The sequence below is a fragment of the Colias philodice genome, chromosome 10 (assembly GCF_061535455.1).
Source record: "Colias philodice isolate Cphi_HAF_F1 chromosome 10, ilColPhil1 Martin Lab GWU primary, whole genome shotgun sequence".
NCBI classification, from domain to species: domain Eukaryota; kingdom Metazoa; phylum Arthropoda; class Insecta; order Lepidoptera; family Pieridae; genus Colias; species Colias philodice.
In genome coordinates this window covers 4,144,709-4,171,109 of record NC_143095.1, presented here as the reverse complement: position 1 = coordinate 4,171,109, position 26,401 = coordinate 4,144,709, and the positions used below count along the sequence as shown (strand labels likewise).

Genomic DNA, 26,401 nt, shown 5'->3' with positions numbered 1-26,401 from the left:
TTCGAACATTGGCATAGTTTCATGCCGGATTAAGCGCACTCACTCTTAACTGTGCTGACAAACTGTCACAAATATTTATTTGTATTTATAATTATAGTAATTGACTTTTTGTTAATTCAATGTTAGCATCGAGACATGACGGACGAATTAGGGGACTTATGCTATAACTGTAAATACTATCCTCTGACATCGCATGCTAAATAATTCGTAGAGTATATTAATGTAGATCAATTTAGATAACGGAGCTGTCAAAAAATAAATACTGCAAGCAGCAATTTTGTATTATACTACTTTTTAATGCTTTAAATGTATCAAGACATGTCATTTATTCTTTGTAAAGCAATTATACTTGTATACATTCAAGATGCAATTACATTCGAATCCCTCAAATTAGATGATAGTGCTATGTCGGCGGTTCGCGCCAATTCATTTTGTCAATGCAGTGCAGTCGCTCACTAGCAGGTGCGTTGTGCGCGCGTGCGTCCGCCATCTTTGAAAACAGCTGATTTCCCGCCAACACGTCGGTTGAGATTGAAAAGATACATTTTTATCGTGTACAAAATAATTGAATGATTTATTGACTGCTTAATTGAGTGTTGTGATATCAGACTGATGAAGATGACTGTTAATCGAATAAGGGTCGTGGTACTCGGGAGCGCGAGGAGCGGTAAATCTGGTGAGTCTGAATACTGTATTAATTAAATTTAATAAATGAATTGTTTGGAAATAAAACAATAGCGTACAAATATTTCTGTATGTTAAAATGTGGTTGTAATTGAAATCAATCTCATGTTCAATTCAATTAACAAATAATTAAAATACGTCAATCATCATAGAATCGGTCTTGATTAAAGGTTCAATCCTATTATAATCATCGTCTTGACCGATCAGAAACATCAATTTATTGTTGATTAATTATTTGAAATATATTTTTATTACATTCGGTCTATGAAGTAATTATATTCTATCAAAGCGCCTGATTGAAAAGTATTTTATTAGGGTAGTTTTTTAATTACTTACCTTCTATAATTAAGGATTGTAAACTTCTGCTTTATTTTTATTTTCAATGTAAAATATTGGAATCAATGTGCTTTTAGCTAGAGCATTTAACATAAAGGCTTGTGTTGAAACCATGGCTCTAATAGAAAACGTGTTATTTCGTTGTTTTTCTTTTCATTTCTTTTATGTTTTAGTATTTTTAACATACTTTTTTTACGTGACATTTAAACGAGACCTTAAGTTTAATAATATTTTTAAACTTTATGACAAAACTCGTGTTGCAATAGGAATTTTTTTTTCTTTACAATAGGTATTATCTTGGGATGTAAATATTTTGAAATCGTTCGACGTTTTTCTTTAGTTATGCAAAACATGAATATTACGAGGATTTTGTGAAAAATAATACAAATCTCTTATGCGCTCTAGCTTTATCGAACCGCCTTTCATCAACAACTGAATTGCACCATTCATTTTTTATTGAATTGAGTTTTGGTTGGATACCTAAATATTGTTTCGCATATACACTTCATTATCAGTATTACGTTAGTTTATAATATATTAATAAGAAACGTTTTATCAACAATCTCAACGTTAACAAATCGATTTATGTATTACTTAATTTTTGAATGTATAAAATCCTAATGCAATCCTTTCGTTTTTGGAAACGTGTGGAAACAGTAAGGTTTACGTGATCGCTATATTACATTTAAAAGTTGTGCCAAGATCTTAAACGTTACGAAAGCCTTCGTACTTTGGTCACTTACGATAAGTAATATTATTAAGATTTAACGAAGGGTCACGACATTAAATCGAACAACGTAAGTAATTATATAATACTGGGTCGATATCTTATTCTGCATCACATATTATGTAGTCATGAATATGTAGAGTGAAAAATATTTTAAAGGTCGGTAGAATTTTAAAAATAATTTTGGATGATGATTAATCTTCTGGTATTTCAAGAGAGTTCAGGCAACTGAACAAGTGCGGTTAAAAATAAAAGGTCAAGTGCGTGTCGGACACATAACGTGCATGTTTCCGTGGTTGGGATGAACGTTGAAATTTTTATGCGATACCCAGATAACTTTGATCTTTTGTAAATAATCGTAAAATCTTTGAAATATATTACTTCAAGTTGTTAAATTCCTTACAGTTTCCACCCCGTAATGAAAACAACGGTAAACTAATTCCAAAATTATTATGAACACAAAATTTTAAAGATCAGTAATATGTTATTACTAGCGGTCCGCCCCGGCTTCGCCCGTGGTACATATGAAAAATAGATGTTGGCCGATTCTCAGACTTACCCGATATGCACAGAAAATTTCATGAGAATCGGTCCACCCGTTTCGGAGGAGTATGCAGACTAACATTGTGACACGAGAATTTTATACATATATAAGATAATAAATTTAACAACGAAAAGGAAATTATTGCAATCTATAGAGCTGCGCGCTGTAAAATATAATAAACACTGGAAACTTCCAGCAGCGAGAATTTATTAACCAAACACAAGTTAAACATTGTACAAATTAACAACGTAATTTATAGAAATATGCATTGAACAAAGAGTGAAGTTTACAATTCACTCATTGTCGCATGCCAGGCGTTATCTTGTTTGCTGTTGTGATTAGTTTTGCAGAATCGGCCACCAGCCTATTGACATAGAAGGGCTTATCTTTCAAGCACTGATATTATCATTATTCCATGGAACATTAACAATTATTGTTGTTATTACAGAGCACGCGTCGGAACAAAGTAATTTCCCTCATTACAAACTGTCTGCGCGCGTCAAACGAATAATGCGGTGTGAAAGTCATTGCGTAAGCGGTTTCGCTTACTTCATACGTGTGTGACCTGATAAGCAATTACTTCCAGGTTTTTGAGGGCAATCAATGTATATAAATATTCAAGGTTATGATAATGACGGCGCGGAAACTTCTTGTTTACCAATATTGCACGTAAGAACAATTGCTTGCAGAATAAATACCACACACGTTGTTCGCTAGACTATAATCTATATTGTTGAGTTGAGTTCCAGAGAAGTAAATAAGTCGGAAACCAGTATGCAAAAGGTCTACCCAGTCCCATTGTGTAGCTGTGGTTACGTAATAGGACCAAATTGTAATTATAGATCTTAATCCTATATTAATAAAACATCAATAAGTATTAATTTCAACGAAACTTTATTTATTTATAATACTTTTCCCAAAAAAAATGTCAAATTAAGTACCTACTAAGTTAAAAGTGCTTTGTGATCTCACTAAATCGTATTGGATAAATTTAAAATTAACCAACGTTGCAAAGTGTCCTTACACTTTACTTTACCTATGTTACCCTCATTGTTTAATTTTTATCTTGTATTCTATAGAGAAGAGCTTGAGAGAGCTAGAGTTTAGTATGTAAAGATTTTGCTCTATCTATTCTTAGAAGGAGTCGTATAAACAATTATTTTGCTTGGAAAATATATTTTCAATGGTTTTCAAAGAACTCATTATTTCTCAAACAAAAACAGTAATACTGATAATGAAGTGTATATGCGAAACAATATTTATCGAACAGTAATTTGTAAACAGTATCTGGTAGATCAGAAAGTAAGATTTAATAAACTATAAACATTACACCACTTGCTATCAAGAATTAACAAGACAGAATGTTGAATGCTACAAAAATATATTATAATTACTGAAACAAGGCATCTTTCTATATGCTGTCTAGTGACGCTAGTCTCGATAGATAAAGCTGACACATAAAATATTTTGAAGACACTAAACTGCGGGGAATGTGCGGAAAATCATATTCTATGTTTAACTTTACAACACAAATTGTACGGAGGCGTTGTTTATTTTTGCTGAACACGTTGATTCAGAGCGTACGATGTTCCTATAGTTTACTGTAAATAGTCATGGGTGGAAAAGTTTTCCTGTGAATTACACTACAATAGATAGTAGACTGGTTTTTTAACTACGCTGTAATCTTTGTGCTGTTGAAACATTGTCCATGGCTCTCGGAAACAGGCAGTTTAAAAATGATTCTTATTTGCCTATGTGCTAGTTCAGTACCATCATAGCTTTTAGGATATTAAATTACATTATAAAATAAGCTCCGAATTGACCTGCGGAAGTCGTTAAATATGTTATTTGAAGTTAGAATTATCTGACATAAAGCTATTTACTACTTAAAATTATATTATATCTCAATTCATCGATAATGTCTATAAACAGCTTTCATATGGTGTTAATAATCTACAATACATTGGTCGTTTCATTCGACCAAACACATTAAGAAATGGCACTCATGCTTTTGCCATTTGACTCCGGAAACCTTAAAATCGGTAAGAGCAATTTCACACTTAATGTTAGCGTATTATTCAGTGTAGCTTATTAGATACACAATTTACATGTTTTCTGTTCACATATGAAGATATAGGTAACATTATTTCTCAATAATATTATTTCATATTTGTAACAATAACAACCGGCATAGAACAACATAATGATTCATAAAAGTGTTTAACAAGGTGAAGATATTTTAATAACATATTGAATAATATGTAACAGATTTTAAAATAAAAAATAAGATTCCAGATTCAAAACACATCTGATAAAATATCTGAATTAGGTCTCAGACATGAAATTACGGTTTTGAATTTAGACCAATCGGACAAATTGATTACTAGTATTGTATTACCTCTCGTTATCTATCGTTATCATAATATTATGATTATGTCAGACGTGCGCCTAACGTGTCGATTGATATCAATCATAATTTATAAAAAAAACAAATGTTAGAGATTACATTTCTGAAACTTAACCACGATTGTTTTGTGGAAAAATAAAAAAAAAATGATGAAATTATTAAATTCAATGTCCTGGAATATTATTGAGAAATAATAAAATATAGGAGGACTATGGAACAATAAAAATAATATAGTCTAAAGTCTAGAATATTCCCTTTCTTTATGGCTGATTCTTTTGCGGATTCGAGCTTAAAAAGGGCCCATAGTTGATAATCATTAGGTATGTTGTTAAAGAAGGACTCACAAAAATACTTTTTTTAATACCTTCATAATATGTAATGGAAAAGGAGGGGAAGATTAATTGCCAGATGTTTTGCATTGCCAGATATGTAAAATTTAATTTTCTTCTAACCTGTATATTTTGAAACCTAATAATTATCTAGATGTAAAAATAATAGATAGTCATACCAAAATATCTCGTTTAACTTGAACCATAAATTCTCAACATAAATGCAATAATTATTTTTAATCCGTTAGTCGTGATCTTCTAACCAGTTAATCGTTACTTAATAATGAACTGCTACTATGTAAAATAAATCGTCTAGCGAAGCAATAGAAAGTATAAACAATAAGTTGGCGAAAGTTAACATAAGAGAAATTGATTTATTGTGAAGGCAATCGGATGTCGTTACGGGAAACACTTAAGATATTAACGTAACAATTAATATATATGAGGTAAGAAATGACGATGTCATATTGGGCAATATTCGTCAATAGATGCTTCTTCTAATGATGTTTTCGCGCTGTATCGAGTGGTTGTTGATGATTTTAAAACGCAGCAGCTTTTATGCAAATTGACTGTTTAATCTTTTAAGATTATTTTTATAATGTTGATGAGTTTTTAATTTTAATGGTTACTTGAAATTGAATTATAATAAAAATAAATAGCAAAATGTCATTTTAGGATGTTTAAAATTGCTTAAAATAGTTTTCACGTATATTTACACAAAGGTTTTCTTTTTACTGAGACCAAGTTGTGGATTGTGAAAAGGGGAAAGCGATTTCGAAACAGCAAAACACACAAATTTCGAGATATAGAACTGTGCCATCAATCACGGCTGTCCCACGATTATGTGATTAGTATTTAGCTATAGGGCATGCATTCGGGTTGCGTTAGTGCCTGAGGCTGTAATAGTTTAACTTGAAAACATTTTAGTTAATGGCCCCAATTTTAAACAAAACTGCTATTTAGACAGAATGAGAGCTCTCGTCGTATTCGTGGAATGTGAGCAAAATTTAATAACCAAAATCCCATAAACCAAGACATGTCCGTTATTTATAGGACAAAAATATTAGACTTTCAATATTGATAATAGGTTCAGTTCTCTAATAAATTATTACATTATTATTGAATTATATCCCTTGCTGCGCATTTCATAAATCTGTTTACTAATACCGTCGATTGGTTTATCGATACCGAAAATACGTTGGTATTATGATTAGCATGATTGAGAACAAATTAACGGCCATTGTTCGCGGGCTGTTTCTTGTTAATTTTGACACAAGTAATTACCTACAAATTAGGGCGTATAATCACGACATGGAGCTTGCAGAATGTGTCTCAGTATCATAGATTGGGAGCGCTGAAATGCCAACTGCAGTTGTATTTATAGTGCGCGTTCAGCCGCATGCCGCCTCGGCCGTAGGAGGTGACTCATCCGCTGTGTCTGCTGGGACACCCGCAGTTTACTCACCGCTTTATCTACGACCATCACTGAATTTGATATTCGGCGTGTATCCGAAATAGCTGCTTACGTTGCGTGACGTATAAATCGCAATATTGAGTACTGCAGTACAAGTAGCTCTACTGATTGCTATTCCTGTATGTTGAAAAATGCACACGAATGGATGTATTTCAACGTATCATTTTAGTTGCCATTAAAATAAGAATAGGCCCATTGAGGAATCCAACTGACCTCAATTGATTGTTATTTGGCTGCAGCGAAAAGGGTAATGCCTAGAAAGTTGATTTTTTTTAATTTTCGCGTCACGTATATATTGCGCTTTGTCTGTCAATCATTACAATGTTTTACACTTATAAAAAGAGGTCAGATAAAGCGAACATCACATTCACTCACAAATGCTTTTTCCTGCACATATAATTACATTATTGCTATTAAATGCCGGTGTAAATAGTACATTCAAATGATTGACTGAATGATTGCAAACAAATCAGCAAATGTCTCACCTTGATCCAGTTAAGAGCTTAGTTAATAGGCGTATCTCCCATCATATACGTTTACTTATCTAGACTTTCAGGTCATGTTTACGATGATATTGTTTAGAAAAATCACCTGTCATTATCCCGCCGGTCAGAGAAACTCAAATTAGCATGGCTTACAGCGTTTTGGAGAAAGCTTATGAAGTATTTAATTGAGCGTTAAGAAAAAACAGCATTTCGCGTGAGGACCAGTCGATGAGGTGTAATAGTTTCAAATATACTCAGTCGTATAACAAGGTGGGATTGGAGTTAGCGATCACCTTGATGCTCTTCATTGTTCGTTAACATTTACTTCTCGCTATCTCACGAACAAATTGAATTAAATTGTCTTGAGAAGGGTCACTGTAGTTAAGGTAATTATGTACAACTTCGTATCTTTTTGTTCATGTCTTTTATTTATTTATTTATTACTTTATTGCTCTTAAAAATTACAAATTGAGACTTAATCTAGGATACATTGTAACAAACGGCGGCCTTATCGCTAAATAGCGATTTCTTCCAGACAACCGGTTGCAAGACAAGCTTTTACTTATTCGTATAAAATATATTAACATTGCTCTATTTTTTACGATGCTTACAAGACAGTGAAGAACAAAACCAAACCATACCTCCTTTTTTCAAAACGTCGTTATTTATATTTTGGTTTACTTGAGGATAAAGGATTAATATTAAGTATATTGATAAAGTTAAGGCAGACATTATGCACTTTGTAAGAAAGTACATTTTTCATTTTAATGCAGAATCAATCAACCCAAATCGTTTCATTCACGTGTCAGTACTGAATGTGTAAAGAGTAATGTCTCTCTGGATTACCTTGAACTGACGGTTATCTGCAGTGAAAGTGTTTCATTTAAATGTTCGTTAAATTATTTATAATTGCAATTGGCGCCTGATAGTCGGATTTTAAAATATATCTGTTAATAGCAATGTCATTGCCGCATTATTTTTTTGACGTTAATTAGCGCTGTTAAAATAAGTGTACATGTTGTTTTGATGTTATTTATTCTATAAGTACTTCAGTATATTATTTCCTAAACATGTTGAATATAAAAAGAATATATTGGTTCTCTACTGCATTATAATCTTCTTATATATAAAATGAATCGCAAAATGTGTTGGTAAGCGCATAACTCGAGAACGGCTGAACCGATTTCGATAATTCTTTTTTTATTATATTCCTTGAAGTACGAGGATGGTTTTTATGTAGAGAAAACGTAAATATGTACCACGGGCGAAGCCGGGGCGGACCGCTAGTACATAATAAAATGTAGCCTCTTATAGCCTATAATAATAATCAATGAGGATACCATTGACCTTTAACAATGTCATGTTTATTATACATTGTATTGATAGAACACGGGGTGATAAATCTATCAAATAAATTAAACCCCATAAAGCATACGCGACGACCTCATAAGATAAATATTCGATTCTTATGTACATGCAATTGTTTCGAGTTCAATAGTACTATTAATCATTGCACATGTAATATAGGTCACATGTTTCAGTCACGTTTTGGTCCAAACATAGCATTCGATCTAATAGCTCTTGACAAGCTATTGTAACCATAAGCAGAAGCCTGACTTGATGCAATGAAATTTATATGTCTCTGGCATACCGCATAAACCATATACCATATAGTCAATGGAGCTTAAATAGCGTGCAATGTGAAAGTATCGTTTATGAACAAGCCTTATTTTTAGAGCCGAACGTTATCCAAACAAATATTTTTATACACTTTTTATGGCTGCGTAGAACATTAAGTATGCACATGATTTTCTTTAAATTAAGCTATAAAATATTACACTATCACATAGACTTCTACTGAATAGAGCACGTATATTTCAATTCATATTAAATGTAGAGAGATTAGAAGAAACAATGCGGCCAAGAATCTAATTGAACGGTTTGCTTTAAGAAATCAATTACTTTATCTCACTGTATTGCAACAACTATACCGATATGAGAATTAAATGTGGTTGACATATTGTTATCAAACGAGTATTGAGTATTGCGACACGCCGCTTTCAACTGTAAATATATTCGTATGGATTTAATTAACATTTTTGTAATAGCAATATTGTGTTTATGTTTGTTGGTAATTTAATTTGGAAATGATATCTAGCACTTGCAATTACGTAGCATAAACTGAAGCTATTAATGTAATCGTGTTTATTTACTGTTTACCATTTTATTTCGGACTGAAGTGCATCCATTACCTTTTGCTGGGCAAACGCCAATGTTTTTTGGTATAAACGATGTTGTAGCTGATGTAGAGATGTGTACTGCTAAAATAAAATTATAGATTCAGCGATAAGAAAATTACAGACTCGAACTTAACATTTCATGTGATCTCGGACCGTTTTTGTGTAAGCTTGTTTTACGAGGTTTGCCTTAATTATTTAACATTTAACATGTGTAACGGGATTTCAACGTAAAATAATTTAAGCAATAAAACGCCTATAGGTGTAAACTCTTGCAGAATGTTCGTTGGAACCGTTTCTTACCATAGATTACTGTATATCGCTTTACAACATTTTGATAGCTCATTCGCAGGCAATTCTACCATTAGTGTTAATTTCTAGTCCTTTGTTTGCTTTCCCACTAATTGCGCGCCTCGTTGTGATATTGTGGGATACAACTTTTGTAACAACTTATAGCAATTAGTTGTTAATTGCAACTTTCTCTTTGCATTTAATGATCTGATATGGCTTATCTATAAAATTTTATTAATAACTCTTTACCGGTTTATCTAATTGTATGTTTTGTTGCAGCTGTCGTGGTGCGGTATCTGACGAAGCGGTATATTGGAGAATACAGTTCAACTGGTGGTAAGTTACTTATTTTCACACGAAATGTCTTAATTAAGAATCCGTATATCAATATACCGTAAGTAGAGTTATGGCTATAATTGTGCAGTTTAGCATATTTTATCAATGTAAATATTAAAGATTTAATTAATAATGGAACAGTAAATCAAACTTACTGTTTTGAAAATTAATACGCAAAAGCATTATTTTTATATCGTATTAGTGTGTTTAACACCTTATATAACATAATAACCGTATGAAATGTCTATATAATGCACGCTAAGAGGGACAAGACAGGTCCTTATCTGCCAAGCGTTAGGTGCCAATAATTTATTTGCGATATTGGCAAGTGGAGTTAGAGCCAAGGTTAGCGGCAACTGAACCGATGTTGCTCGGCCGTTGACTTGAAATATGTGATGAAAAATCAAGCATTCCATTAATATTACGTCACTCCTTTCTTTTCATAACATGATTAATGCGACGAGTGTTGAGATTTTGAAGTGATTTGCGATTTACGGTCCAAGGACGCTTTCAACTAATGTAACCCAAATTGAACCGATTAATCTTGAAGTTTTCAGCTCATTTATTTAAAACTGTGATGAAATTTAATTAGATTGGTTTGTTTTAGATTTTCTTTACCAACATCGGGCGACGTTTGACGGCGCGTCTTCGGAAGTTGAAGTTCTAGACACATGTGGATGTGCGGTATGAAGCTTTCGTAATTACTAATCTTGTTACAAAAATAATTTGTTTCAAAACGTGAATAGTTCGGACTAGAATAGATGATGGAAAGGTAGTTAAATTACTATTCAGTGTTAGATTTATGTTGTTTAGTTGTAAGAAAATAGATTTTGTTTCTATGTTATTAAAAAACAACTGAGCCAACTTCACTTGTAAAGTTGTACTATAATGAAAGTAAATCTGTTTGTATTTATTATCATTCCACCTCTTAACTACTGAACGGTTTTAGATGAATATTAATACATACAAATTGTAAGAAGGACATTAGTTTTTAATCAATAAGTTGTGAAATAGGAGAACGAAATTCGATTCGGGGAACGGCTGCCTTGTAACATGTAGTGTGCGCCAGTTTATATGTAATAGTGATACGGATAAATAATTGCACCCGACACTTGAGCACGAATGACACGTCGGTATATCATTGTCGAATTATTATTAAAATTAACTAGCGTACCTTGTTAAATGTAACATATTCAAATGTTGAATACATTGGTTGGTTTAGGTATATCAGTATTGTACAATGTACATACTACATTGACTGTTGAATTAGATTATATGACAATTGGTTTATGTATGAGAATACAGGCGTTATATCATGTTTTATTGAAACTAATAAATAATCATAACACTAGACGATGCGATGGAAGAATTCACAATTAGGTAATAAATAAAGATTATGTACATAAAATCGTGAAATCTTTACAAAATTTCAATTGTTTCTCAAATAAATAATTCCTTCAACATTGTTTTTTTTTATTATTAATAAATGTATTCTTTGTACAGAAACGTGGCTGCTTAGCTGAACACCTCCGATGGGGCGATGCGTTCGCAATCGTGTATTCTGTGTGCGATCGACGTTCGTTCTTGGCTGCGTCTGAGTTGCTAGCGTTGTTGGAACGGACTCGTCTGCCCGGCTGCACTGCTATCACTCTGCTGGGCAACAAACGGGATTTGGAACATGCTAGGTAAGTTAAGGGATTATTATGTATGGGATTTTATTTATGATTTATATGGAGAACATGGAACGTGAATCTTGCGGTGGCATTTGAGTTGCTAGTGTTGAACAGACGTCCGGCTGCGCTACTCTCGCTCAGCGGGACAAAAATTATATGAATGAATTAAGACTATTCTTATTTCCTAATAGCATAGCAAAGAAGCACCTACCTATACCACTAAAAAGTTTGTTAACTTCTATCATCAAATCTTTCATTTAATTTTGCATCTACACCTCAAAGTGTGTCACAATTAGTCGCGTGTAAAACGCAAAAAACCGAGTATACAATATCAAATCTGCGCTGCTTTAAACATTTTCTCTTTACTTATAGTATAGCGATAAACAAGTTTATGTCACGATAGTTTAATAAGTTAACACATTACTTTTACTCAAGCGTCGCGGCGGCGATACTAGAATGTCGAGTGGCGCCGCTCGGCTTTCTTGTCATGCTTTAAATACCGCGGATTAACCGGATTGTGAGCTAATTGTTTACGCATTATTGTAAAATGAAGGATGGTAGCTTTACGGTTTCACGTTGACTACATTTTTTGAATACTGTTACAGGCATTATGAAACTGTAGGAGTATTATGTGCACTTTTTGTTGTGAGATGTAAGCTATATTAAAGTATCTTGTTCTTATTATGTCATTTGTTAGAGTTTATGCGTTATTAGTAACGCTTAATGAGGTACTAGATATTATGAGTCTGTTTTTAAATGTCACGTAAACATAAACATTAAGAAATAAATGAAGAAGGCTCGTTATCACTTTCAATTCCGAAATACTTTCTTTTCCTTATCTTGCTTGTAAACAAGCTTTTCCTGTAATCAAAGAAGCACCAAACCATACTGGTTACGGCGGTAATTGATGGTTAGGTTTTAAAGGGCAAGTTTTGTTTTATTATACTGTTGATACACACGGCAGTTAACAATTTCGTTTCCATAGTTTATTGGAATTTTTATGATCTAAATTAGAGAAACACAAGTGTCTTATACTACAGGATAAAATATTTACAATGCATATCTATTTATTTTGACGAAACCGCTATAGACTAAAGAGCCAAGTTTATACACACCGCGTCTAAATGAAACCATATTCCCTTTTAATTTTTGTTTTAATAAACAGGTGTTTATGGGTGTGGTTGGTGCCTATAAGGTTATAGGCACCCACCCAATAAGTGCTCTGTTCAACAAAATATGTAATATAACTCAAAATATAATTGACCTTTACTTTTTGTCACACAGAGCAGTGAAGACCGAAGAAGGGCAAGAGCTATCCCTCCAATTCGGGTGCCAATTCTATGAGGTATCTGCGGCGGAGTCCTCTGCCGGTGCGGCGCTGGCGTTCCAAGCACTTTTGCGTGAAGCGCGCTCGCTCGCTCTACTCCTCCCGACGCCGAGACGAAAACTCGCTGCCTATTCTGTTTCCAAGGTATTTATCTATATACATGTATAAAAATGAAACCCATTTTCCTTGGTCACGGCATCACGCGTGAACGGGTGGACCGATTTCGATAATTATTATTTTTTATATTCCTTGAAGTACGAGGATGGTTTTTATGCGAAGCCGGGGCGGACCGCTAGTATTTATTATATCTTTAAAATTATTGTTTATTATTTATTAACTAGCTGTATCCGGCTTCCCCTTTACACTGTCGAAGATTGCATAGTTTAGGATTGTATAAAGGGCATACAAACATTCATTTTTATACAGGTATACATTCAAACTCTGCATACTATGTTATATTTAAGTTTGTGAATAGATCAATTAGAGCCAGCGCGCACGAGCAACTTTGTCTCCGCAACTATTTTGTCTCTCCCATCAATTTGTATGGGGAGTTGCGTCGCTACGTGCGCGCACTTTCATACTAGCCCATAGGTGGGAGAGACAAAATAGTTGCGGAGACAAAAAAGTTGCGGAGACAAAGTTGCTCGTGCGCGCACTGTCTTACAATTATTCAAAACTTTGACGACTTGTGACATCTGCCACGGAATAAATAGTCTGCCAACCCGCACTTGGCTAGCGTGAATTATGGCCTGAAACCTTCAGCCCCTGTAATGGAAATATGGTCTGATATTAATGAGTGATATAATATTATGACGACACTAAGATATAAAAAAATTACCTATAGCTTTAAAATAGTGCAGTTATCTAGTTACGCAGTTTAGAAATTTTTACAAATATTTGTAAAAAAAACAATTTTAATTTACGTCAAGAGAAACTTGAGGCTAGGCTTTTTAATGTTATAGATTCCGATTTCGATTCCGATAATCTATTTTTATTTCCACCTTACAACATTCATTTGCATTCAAATAATATAGAGCTAAGATAATCTTCTAATATATAAAAATGAATCGCAAAATGTGTTGGTAAGCAGCGCATAACTCGAGAACGGCTGAACCGATTTCAATAATTCTTTTTTTATTATATTCCTTGAAGTACGAGGATGGTTCTTATGTAGAGAAAACATAAACATGTACCACGGGCGAAGCCGGGGCGGACTGCTAGTAATATATAGAAATGACAGGCAGATTGAAAAACTAATAATAGAATTTTCTTTTGCAGGTAATAGGCACAATCTTAGGTTTGAGCAATAAGAGTGTACGAAAGAAACGACCATCACTAAGCATATGATCTGCTTGTTTTTCTGACTGGCTTTTGTTTACTCCAAGACGGAGTTTATTTTTGCTCTGCAAATGCTTTTAAGAGTTAAGCCAAGGTCGAAAGGACTGAGGCGTACTATGGGCTCTTTGAGATTGAGAGGACTTTTGAGGATTTTCAAGATGGACTGGCTACGCTACTGCAGTGGTATATTATTGGACAAAATTGCGAGCTTTTCGCCTTTGTTACATTTGTAATTTAAGATTTTTTTGTATTCATGTTCGTAAGGCGTGTCCTTACATAATATGTTTATTGTTTATGTCTGTATAAATAGTTTTTTTTTAATAACAATGTGTACCTTAATAGACAATACTTGGTAACAGTAATATTTTTATAAAATTGCCTTAATGTTTTTGAATAGTTTCACTATAAATACCCACTTTAAGTCACATTTTAAGTAAATATAGAAATCGTTAATGGTATCTACTTCTATAATTGTATCAGTAATATATATTTTTATAAATAATAAGTTGATCCCACCTGTGTGATAATATTAAATATTATTTAAAGACTGTAATTTGAATCGTGGACCATTTGGGGTGCAATTTTTGTAGTGTAATGTTATTATACCTTCTCCACTATTATATTAATAGCGTCGTTAACATTTACTGTGAAATTTATATTATTGTGTATTATGTTTAATAAAATGTTTGATAAAAAATATATTTGTTGTTTTATCCTACTTCACCTAGTTAATATTTTCGTCACAAACTCTATATTATTTTGCAACTGAAATTTAAGTTTCAAATCCGCGAAACATAAAACGGCATTGTCGAAAGTGCATTCAATAATAATCATATTTTACCCCTATAAAAGTGGTCAATTGCTCAATGTACAGTTACCATAACAGCTGCGAAACGAGGCGATATTACTGACTCTTGCTTTCGTATCGGAACTGGAGTAGTGCACTTTTACTAAAGAAAGACATTAATTACTGTGACAACACACACTAATTAAACGGCGCCGACGAGACCCGTCGTTGGCGTCACACCAGCGTTCACATACTCTATGAGCTTACAAGTTTCGTCTCAAACACGCAATCAATAAAACATGGGAAGAGAAAACAGCATTCCGGCTACTTTAATAAACATTCATTTACTTGCAAATTCACCGAGTACATGCCTTACCCACGCGGGATTTCATTAAGGCTTTGCTATGGGCAGTTCAGTTTCCGACAACTCGGTAATTGTATTATGAATGCTCGATACAAACTATTGTCCTCATTAATTAAGCCGATGTTCTTGCTTATTGGAAAGTTGGAACACGACGATATGATCTGTGAATGTACCCTTAAGTACTTCGAGTTACCAGGCATAAATTTTAGTTTGAGCAATGTACGACTCGGTACTCGGATGCCAATAATGGTATGCATCAAGAGGGCTTAGTACATACATAGATTGACGCCTTTCACCGATCAATAAAGATCCACTTTTCTATTTATGGTAGCTTCTCAGATTAAGGCGAAACTCTTGTGAAACACGCATGCGGAAAATACTATCTCCATACTTATAGATACGGACATGCAGAGACCAATGATTTCATATATTGAGAACTCAGTATACTTAATAGGCTCCTTGTTAATGCGGCGTGTGTCATAAATTACATTAAACGCTTATAACTGTAATGAATACAATCGGATAAATCATTTGCAATTTATGCATGTACTCACTTTTGACCTTCCTCAATTGTACATCTTATTATGCCTCAACTTTCTTCACCATGACGATATGAAGTAATAGGTAAGTTTGGAAATGTATTTAAATGTTAAATTACTGAATGAATAATTATATACTTTTAAGTTTAAAACACTTCAAGTGGTAATGCAACTGTTGCTATAATTACTACAAGTTATCTTGGTGGTATTGGTAATTAGCTAGTCTAAAATTATAGATTTTAAACAACATAATACTCAAACAAATTTTTACTGAATTATTTGCTGTTTTAAGTAAAATATCATAAAGTAGAAATAACTTGGACAGACAGTCGAGTTTATTTTTGTTCAGACTGTTTTCATTGAACATCTTTTGTTTTTGTCTTTAAGTGTGTATTGTTCAAACAAATCCCTTGAGTTCATCTCGATTCTTGAGCAAACACTCAACTTAAGGTATTGTTGGGTTTTAAAATATAATTTTTAAATAAAGGGTTTATCTTTAAGTCGTAAATTTCAACTCGAATAGGTATCGAGCTTCACGACCATAAATGGAAGAATAAATATGTCATTACATACAAACAACAACTTAAATAAAATGATGGGTTTATTACTGACTTCAAATTGTATTTCATAAGTCTAATGGTATAATCTACAATATAGAATAATGAGGCTATTCACTAGCTCACACTCATGAACCATTTCTCCAATTTAATTTATAACCTTGTTATTGTTCGCAAAACGTCTAACAATAACGATAGCACCATAACCACGTAACACGATGAATTGCACAACAAATGCCTATTCCATAACGAATGTCACGTCATCATCGTTTTGTTGCGAACATGTCTATTCCTTGTTGGAGATTGATGCCGCACCACCCACAAGACCTCAACAAGAGGGTTTTAAATTACTCGTATTCATTTGAGTTGCCTACATCAATGTACTGCGGATGTGATAAATGCGTCCCTTTTCAGAGCCTGTCAGGAATGGACGCGGCATAACAAGCCGGTAATTACGATTCTATGCAAAATGTACAGAAAATATTCCTAGGCAAATTTTACTGCCGTGCGAGAATAAGAGATAAGTGACTATTGATTTTCGAGAAAACTGTTAATTTCCTAGATATTGCCGAGCTTCCGTGTTCGGTGATTTATCAATAGTTAGGACATCATTAACAGTATTTGATACTTCTTCAAGTGTGTGATTATTGCCATACAATATGTTTAGGTAGACTCACATATTAGCACTTTATTTTAATAAATCCATTATATCTTTAGATATACTATTAAAAGAAGATCATTTGCAATGTGTCCGACTTTTCAACACTTTACAAATTCTAATACGGAGCTATTATATTGATTACTAGCGGTCCGCCCCGGCTTCGCCCGTGGTACATATTTACGTTTTCTCTACATAAAAACCATCCTCGTACTTCAAGGAATATAATAAAAAAAGAATTATCGAAATCGGTTCAGCCGTACTCGAGTTATGCGCTTACCAACACATTTTGCGATTCATTTTTATATATAAGAGATATATATATGTATATATAAGTTTTTAATATAAATGCCACTTAGAAAAAGTTATGTGTTGTCATAGTAACTCAATTAATATCTCTTCCTGACTGTAATGGCTTATTTACCCCCCATAACTCAGCGGACTGTATCACGATTGGTCATAAATTAGTATTATGAAGTCAAGTGTCCTACTAATGTGAAGTAATGGCTGAAAACAGCGATTGTTATATAAACAATAACTACTGCTTGAAATTTAGAGTAATAAATAAAAGATAATAGTGATAAAAGATAGTAAATAGAACGGAATATAAAGTAGATACCTACTTTAGCAACAATTTAAGCAAAGTCCAGTATTAAATACTTTTGTGTTTCGCAGTCCGCAGCCGACGTTATTAAAAAGTTACTTTCACGATTGCATTCGGAATGTTTTAAACGTTTATTTCACTTATGCAATTGCAGTTTTATGGCATTTTTACATAAATTCATATCTGTAGTAATATAAGAAACATAAAATTTTAATATTATAATTTCTGGTTAGTTACTTATTCATAAACTATTATAATGTTTCATAACATCAGTATGCGATGCATATAAAACTAATATCGTAGGTCGTCGACGTCATTAGTCATCACTCATCATACATGTAAAATGTCTGGAATTTCCCCTATGTCTGGACAGACATGAAATTCCATACATTATTTATGAATCGCCCACAGGTCACAATAAAATAACAAAGCTTAATAATAAACAAAATCTGTTTGATTAAAGTGCGAGTGGAAAGTCGATTTGAAATGCGATAGCATAACCATAAAATCAATATGACTTTGTAAGCTTTAAAATTGTTCACTTATTAAAGACAATCATAAAATCTTTTATATACACTAATTTTTCGCATTCTATTTAATGTATCCGGTGTCATTCATATGCCATATTACCAATAGCTAATGAGGCATGCTAGTTACTCGCCTAGAGATATTCTAGTCAATACAAACCTCATAACAATCACACGCTTGATTAACTCAATCAAACAGTGTCAACAGCTTCTAGGTTTGTACTAAGCGCAATTATAACCAGTGTTAAATATTTTGGCACAAGCGAAGTGAATTGAAAGTCATTTGTACTCGTCACTCATAGTTTGTTATGATTTGTAATCGTAAATCACACAAGTGGAACGCATTTTGGTCACAGAAGGTCAATAGAGCGGATGGAAAATACAAATATGAGGTTAATTATAATATTTTGGTCTATAGTCTCGATGTGATAAGTTATAGTGAATGCAATGTGATTAATAATATGCATGTTATAATAGTAGAAATGTAATTGCAATGGTTTATTATTACTTGTTGGGTTTTATAAGCGAGTAACTTGAGCCAGTAAACAAGCAAGTGCCAATCAGTGAAAAATTTCCTCCAAAATTTTTTATGCGGAAGGGCATTTGGATTTTTTGTTTCGCAAAGATGGTAAATCATTAAAAAGACATTAAGTAAATCTACACTGTATTGGATCGTGCGAACATGCATACAACATAATAAAAAAGGCCATTAGCTTTCTAAATCTCAACCGAATTAAATTACGAATTAGTTGAGACGATCCTAAAGGCTAAAATTACACGCAATATTTTATTCCGCCTATAATTTCAACATCTACAATTTAAAAAAAGTTACATCCTTGATCCGTCCAGTGAAACTAATTTATTATTGCGGAACAGGAATTCTAAATAATTTGTACCTAACATCTCTGAGCGTTTAATAACGTTTTCAACGTATGAATTGTGATACAAGTGTGTTCATATAAATTCTGATGTTAGAATTCATATTTTATAAATAACCTCAACATAATATGTTTATATTTAAAATTTCTCGTTAATATTGAAATAGACATATGATTAACGGATTGAGACATTTATTATTTAACACGCAGTAAATTTTTGTTCGGAAAAACAAAAGTGGTTTGCATCACAGGTTGTAAATTATGTTATTAGGCACAATATCAAGTGGAATACATAAATACATATTAAATGATATAAAAACATCGGAAACATTCGACGCATCTCATCGTATAGCAACAATTTCGCAAACCGGTTTATTAGCATTTGATTGACAGAGCCGGGATGAAAAGAGTTCATATCCGTAATGAAGGTGTGAAACTTCATTTTAATAAATGCCTCATGACTCAGAATTTGTAGCGCCTGTGGCGAAATCGAGTCATTTATTTCTAGACTAGGCCAGGTTAGATTCTAATAAATAAACCGAGTGTCGGCCGTTGCAATACAAATGGACAGCATTATAATAAGAGTTGTTTTAAAAAAATGGTTGTCGAGCCTGACTATTGTGATAAAATGGGAGCATTATTTGTTTTGATTTGTAGGATCACCTTTAGCAGGAAGTAATTAATCCTACGTCTTATTTATCATGTTTCAGACGCAGCAGGTGACTGCGCAGTTGGCTTCCTGGAACGCACACTCGTACAATGCTTTGAAGATCATAGCGCACGGACGCAACGATTAGCGATTTAATCTTAAGAAGTTTAAAACTTCGTGATGAATTTATATAGGTTATTTATATTTATTGGCTTTTTTGTTTCTTTGTGACTGTGTTTATCTTTATCTTGCGGTACAATCGTAAATTAAACGGTTCATTAAAATCCTTAGCTATTCTAGTTAATTGGCAATGACAAATTTGGCAACAATTCAGCACAAAATGCGCTATGAATTAAGAACCTTCATGATTCTATCTAATGTTTTAGAACTGACTATCCCTTACTGTAAAAAATATTACAGCTAAAATTCCCTCGTCGCCCTCCGACCTTTACTTACATCTCATCCTAAGTATTGTAACAGTTCTCAAAAAATAAACAAAACATTACTCCTTGTAACCGTTACCAACATCGCTACTGTTTCTCGCGATCTACACGATAAGCTTGCATGTTACAATTTTATATAATTCTTAGAACTTCGCTCACCGTTGCGCGAATAGAAAATACAGACACATAAATTTTCAACGAAGTTCAGTACTCAGTTATGTGACCTGAAAATTTGAAATTTAATTTATTAATGGCGAAATTGTCCTGGATAATGCCGTTATATGCGATTAAAGCATCATGTTACATACATTTTCATTACCATCCGCAAATGGATGCACCATTTAGGATATGAAGTAAAATACCTGCAAATGGTTACTGAATATAGGTTTTAGAACGTCTTGTCTACCCGGATTCTCACAGCGAATTATACTACGATTCGAAGAAAAGCTAATTGGCGTATTGGTATAAAGGATATAAAGAATTCGACCGGCATTTGTATTCGTTAGAGACGTCGGTACGGATGACGAGATTGACGAGGGCTAACTGGGATACTCCAACTTATCGACATCTAGTACTAGCAGCATCAGACAGGGCTTAATAGGAGCCGTGTAGCAGGACTAGACTCGTATGGACTGCGCTATTATATCGCATACCTTCACGGTTACTGTTCTAATGAAGCGACCTCGGCTAAGCTTTCCGTTATATTTGAATTAATTTGTGCGGGTTTATAATATTAATAACTAGGTACATATCTATATTGTAAATTATAAGATGTATTTAATGTTTCCGAACCAGTGGTAAATGGTAACTACCTATATCATTATTTTTCTATATATTTTGACTATTCGATAGTGCTTGTAAACGAAGTCTAGTTGAATGAACAAATCTTTGAGTTTGAATGTAAGTATAAAAAATGAAAATATAATAATGCCTTTACACATTACGTTGTGTCCTGTTCATTGTAGTGAATTAGGTCACGCTTGCACTGAAGACAATCCATATGAAATATGTTGTAACTTCCCTTAGTATCAGGTTCGGTTCACACGGTATCACACAGTTCGTTAGAGCCAGGAAACTATTCGCCTGGACCTCCTGTGTTCCATATGTCACAATTTCCTTTAAGTAACATTGTATTTGCTACGAGATGCAGATGTTTGGCACACATAATCACGCAATGTTTTTGCCTATAGTCAGTCAAAAGGAAGCAGGAAGCAATACTTTGTAATTTTCACAATCAATCATACTATAATCACTACATTTTCAGTAAACTCAGTTCGTCGACATTGTATTTCTGTTCCATAGACATTATTTACGCATTTGTTTAGTACATCCATCATGCAACGCTAGACACATTATAGAAAATTGCTTTTTAATAGGTTAAAAGACGGATGCAAACAGGCACCGGCTTAAGACAAGTGCTTGATGATAGTGGACACTAAACAGCCCTTAAACGGCAACTAGTAGAATGTTCTGCCGTAACACTGAGCGCACTCTACGTAACGTGTATGAAAAAGTTCAGCGAATTCTCCATCATATATAAGCATTTATTACCGTTGTTAACTATACTGCTAGGTCTCGATGATGAATTTCGTAACTCATTAAGGAAAACGCGCATCTGACCTCCATATTAGTAGGACAAATGAAAGCGTATTAAACGATCGATACTTGTCAATCATGCGTTTTATTATGAGCCCGTACACTTGGTGTCTGAAATTTTAAGCATCATTACAGTGACTGGGGGCCATAGCCAACGTCTAAATTGGAAATTACACCGGGCTGTCAATATAATAAATGAACGTACTCGGTTTCGATGATGCGACCCACATGGGACTGACGGGAAGGTGATCGGAAGTCATACAAACTTGACCCCGAGCGATGTCGACGGTGAAAGTGTACGGTAGCAATATTATAATGGATTCGTTCGAGCCGCATTACTTTTCAGGCCAATGTGCACTTGCGCTTTTAATTTTTGAAGGTAAGAGTCGTAATTACCTTTATGTGGGTTGTTGAATCTTCATTACTCTTCCATTAATCATATATGTTTACCTTGCAGTCAGGATCTCCTTTTTGTAAGTGAATTATAGGTCATTTTTGAAATTCCACCCACAAAAAATGTAAATTTAAAAGCTTGGTGATTATGCATCGATTGAAGGTGATATAAAGAATGGAAGTACATATTTACATATTTGTGAAATAAGTTTGGGTACATAATATGAATGTTGTTTAGATTGAAATGTTTTTTTTAGCATTTCTAAAATAACATAACATAATAGTAGTTAAAAAAAATAACATTATAAATATTAATTCTTACGTTTTTCTTACTTTAGATTTACTATAGCTGCGTGAAGTACAAATTATATTATATGAAATAAACAGGGCATTATCTCCATTGTATACCAATTACCTGTGAAAAATGCCTTACAAATTGATATCAGAACCTTTATTATTCACCGATAAGCACTTAAATTACTCGATAAATTACGAGTAAACAACTTTCCAAATAGAGGTAATTTAAAAGAAATATTTTTAACGTCGTTCTTCTTAGATCTACGCGGGTAATTTAACATTAAGAGAGAGATTAAGCTACTTTAAAAAAATTAATACTTAAATATCAAAGACTTACATACAAACATAAGTTTTTGGAGGTTTTTGCAGTAGACCAAAATTTTAACATCCATACTAATATTATAAATGCGAAAGTAACTCTGTCTGTCTGTCTGTTACTCAATCACGCCTAAACTACTGAACCAATTTGCATGAAATTTGGTATAGAGATATTTTGATATCCGAGAAAGGACATAGGCTATTTTTTATCTCGGGAAATAGGATAGGTTTTATCCCGGGAAATAGGATAGGTTTTATCCCGGAAATCCCACGGGAACGGGAACTATGCGGGTTTTTCTTTGACTGCGCGGGCGAAGCTGCGTCTGGAAAGCTAGTAAGTAATATATTACAAGTTTGTAAGGAAATGTATAATTTCTAGGAAATACTTCTCCTATTTGATAGAGTAAAGATAGAGCTACCGCACAGTATTTTTTTGACCCTTCTTTTGCGACAGCCTAATTTTATTGAATGAATGTATGGATATATACATGACAAACGCAAGAGTAAAACTCCCATGAAGCTCACTATCATACTTTTCGAAAAAATTCAATCTGAATAAAAAGTACCGGTATTTTATATAATTCAATTTTAATTTTTTATTAATTTTTCTACCATTATAACACATTTTTTTGCATTGCGAGCGTCAAGGCTAGCCATAGGGCCAATTTTCGATCCATTCGGGGAAGAGCTGTGACTTCGCAATTTCGAGATAATCGCATAAATAACAAAATTTCATTTCTTTTTTTGTGACTGAACTTTTAAGAATAGGCAAATTATTTTTACTTCAAAACATAGTTATATGTATGGACTACTTCCACAAAAAAAACCGATCGCGAAAAGAGCGGGATTCGCGAGATATTAATTTCTGAAAAAGTACCGGTTCTTTAACGATTTTTTTGTATAAAATCCTAAATCACACTTTATCAATATTTTTATTTCATACTTTCATATAAAGGTAAGTAGGTACCCCAATTACTATTTCTTTTCTTTATTTATATACTTATACCACATTATACTATGAAGAGGATTACATAAATTTGTAAGTTTCCTTGTTTGTAAAATTATTAAAATAAACTTGACCTTGGATTTGGCAGGAAAAAATATGTAGCTAAGGGAGTGAAATGAAATGTGAAAATGTCTAAACTAAAAATACGTCATTTTCATTTGTTAGAATGAGTGAACTGTCTTCAATTTCAGTACAATATGATTCTTCTTCGTTGTGTTCATCTTCTTCTTCATTAAATTGAAATGGTTTCAACATTTCGATAACAGCAGAGGGCAAAGGCAATTTTTTCATACTGTTTTGGCGCATACTCAAACGTGTATTCGATATAACTGGATCGGACGATTCCAATGCCCTATGAAATAAGTCTTCCATTGTGTGTTTTCTGTCGTCTTTTCGGCTGTGATGTTCGCGGTCATATCGCCAATATTTATTTCTGGACTCTCCAGCTTGTTCGGATAAAACACCTACGGGCAGTACCGAGTTTTCTATAATTTCTTGGCCGTGAATAAGGATTTTGTGCATTGTCGTCGTCATGGGGTGCCAGTTGTAATTAGCTACATATTTTTTGGCTAAATTTCTGCAAAAAATTCCGAACTTCGTTGAGTCTACCGGTAGACCGCAGTTAATTGCCACTAAAATTACGTGTATGTCATCTACAAGCCATCTACTTATTCCTAATATGTCTGCAAATATGCCGCGACTTTCCTCATTAGCGAAAACTCTTCGAGCAGTATTTCCGTCATTAGTTGTTCCAGAGTTCGGACGTACAACATCTACTAGTATACCCAGACGATCCCGTATTTGCGCCTGAATTGTTTTTTTTCGGTCTTCAGTAATTATGCCCGCAGGTGACAACTTTGAGACTCGCCACTGTCTTACTCGGGGGTCATTTTTGTATCCCAAGTGGAGTAAGAACTCTAGAAATCTTATAAATGCATGAAGAGGGCTCAGACCATTTTTTATAGCTTCTTTATTAATTTGTGTAGAGAACGCCAAATCCAGGTCATTGAATTTAGTTGCTGTCAACCCGCAAATTGGACACCTTAGTTGAGAAAAGGTATTGTTGATGATATTGTACACCTTGCCATCTATTATACTTAATGTAAGATTACAAATAGTTTTTACTATGAAGCCTTTTGATGTGGCTGCTGCGATAGGGGACAAATTTTTTAATTGTTGTTCAACGTACTGTTTTTCTCTGAGAATAAGAGACTTTGACTCTTTTCTATATTGAATATGTAGAGGCCTGCAAGAGCGATATGATTGAGGTGTTGGATTTACCCAGAGAATTTGACTGCTGCACGTTTCCATGACCTTTAATGGTACGAAGGTTGTGGCAAATATAGTATTTTCATCATACAAAGGATCTTGGGGTGCCTTCTGCTTATATAATGATTGGCCTGTGCTGCCGTCAAAGCCCCAAGAGCCTTCAAATTTACAAGACAATTCGTCCAAATCCATTCGTTCGCAATACGCATTAATGACATCATCACAGAGACTTACAATTCTTTTAAATGTGTGTGCAAGCAGACCTTGTAGCGAAACAGAAGCTTCAACTTCATTTGCCAAGACTCCATCCTCTGGGTAACACTCCAGTTTTGCTTTTGCTACAAGTCTGTACGGTGGAAAAGCTTTAAAACCTCTTTTATTTAAATCTTGTTGTAAAAATTTATATGTTTCGACACTATATTTTCGGTCAATAAGTATACCAAGCGCTTCTTCTGGAGAGTATGGATTACTGTACTGATTTATTTTTGCCAACACTTCAGTTGATTTATTTGCAGACTCCAAACATATCTTTATCACAGCTTCTAAGTCATGGGCACTTTTTTTGCTTAGTTTTTTGTTGTCATGAGATTTAATGACTTTAGTAAATGATGAAATCAGTTTTGCTGATGGTTCATTCTGAATCAATAATTCTAGTGATTTTTGTTTTCTAAGTTGCGTTCGTTTATGAAGTTTTGCATATTCTTCATCTTTATTACAACAGGCAATTTCACGCAAGACCAAGCGATGAGGATCGGGAACTATTGGGTGTTCATCGGCTACCTCAGATGGCACGTCCAAAACCATAGGCGATACATCCAAGACGGCAGGTGGTACATTCACAACCTCAGAAGGTTTCGAAATGACATCTTGAGGAAGATCATTTATAAAAGGCTTATTCAACCAAGCGTTATTTTTTTTTCGAAATTGTGACAAAATTCTGTTGCTATCGTTATATCTTTTCTCAACTTTGTTGATAAAACGGTTTATAGCAATGTTAAAATTTTTCTCCTGTGGTTCTGAAAGGGGTGTATTTAATATAGTTGCAAAAATCGATTTTACAAAAATATTCCTTTCCGATTTGGATAAGTCAAACGGTTTTCCATAGCGACCATGGAGTTTTTTACTCTCTTGATCCAGATATATGTATATATCATATCGAGTTAGTGTATGGCAGCCTGTTTCTACATCTAGCCTGTATGAGGCCACCTCCGAAGGATAAGAGGTTCCAGCTACAGCGTTATCCATAGCCTTTACGTATACAAAACTGTATGAATGGCAGTGAAAGTATTTAATCAAATAAAATAATTGGATTAAAGAAATTAAAAAAC

General features: G+C 33.7%; 2 protein-coding genes across 2 annotated transcripts in view; both read left to right on the top strand.

Moving 5' to 3' along the window:
* Positions 1–26,401, top strand: part of LOC149485123 (putative carbonic anhydrase 3) — a 404,335-nt gene that overhangs the window by 193,676 nt on the left and 184,258 nt on the right. The gene's annotated exons all lie outside the window — the stretch shown is intronic.
* LOC149485130 (ras-related and estrogen-regulated growth inhibitor-like protein A) lies at positions 437–14,505 on the top strand. The gene is made up of 6 exons (XM_089699875.1): positions 437–676; positions 9,794–9,850; positions 10,458–10,534; positions 11,354–11,535; positions 12,808–12,994; positions 14,129–14,505. Exons 1-6 carry the CDS (start codon positions 613–615, stop codon positions 14,195–14,197), a joined length of 636 nt encoding a protein of 211 aa, XP_089556001.1. The 5' UTR covers positions 437–612; the 3' UTR covers positions 14,198–14,505.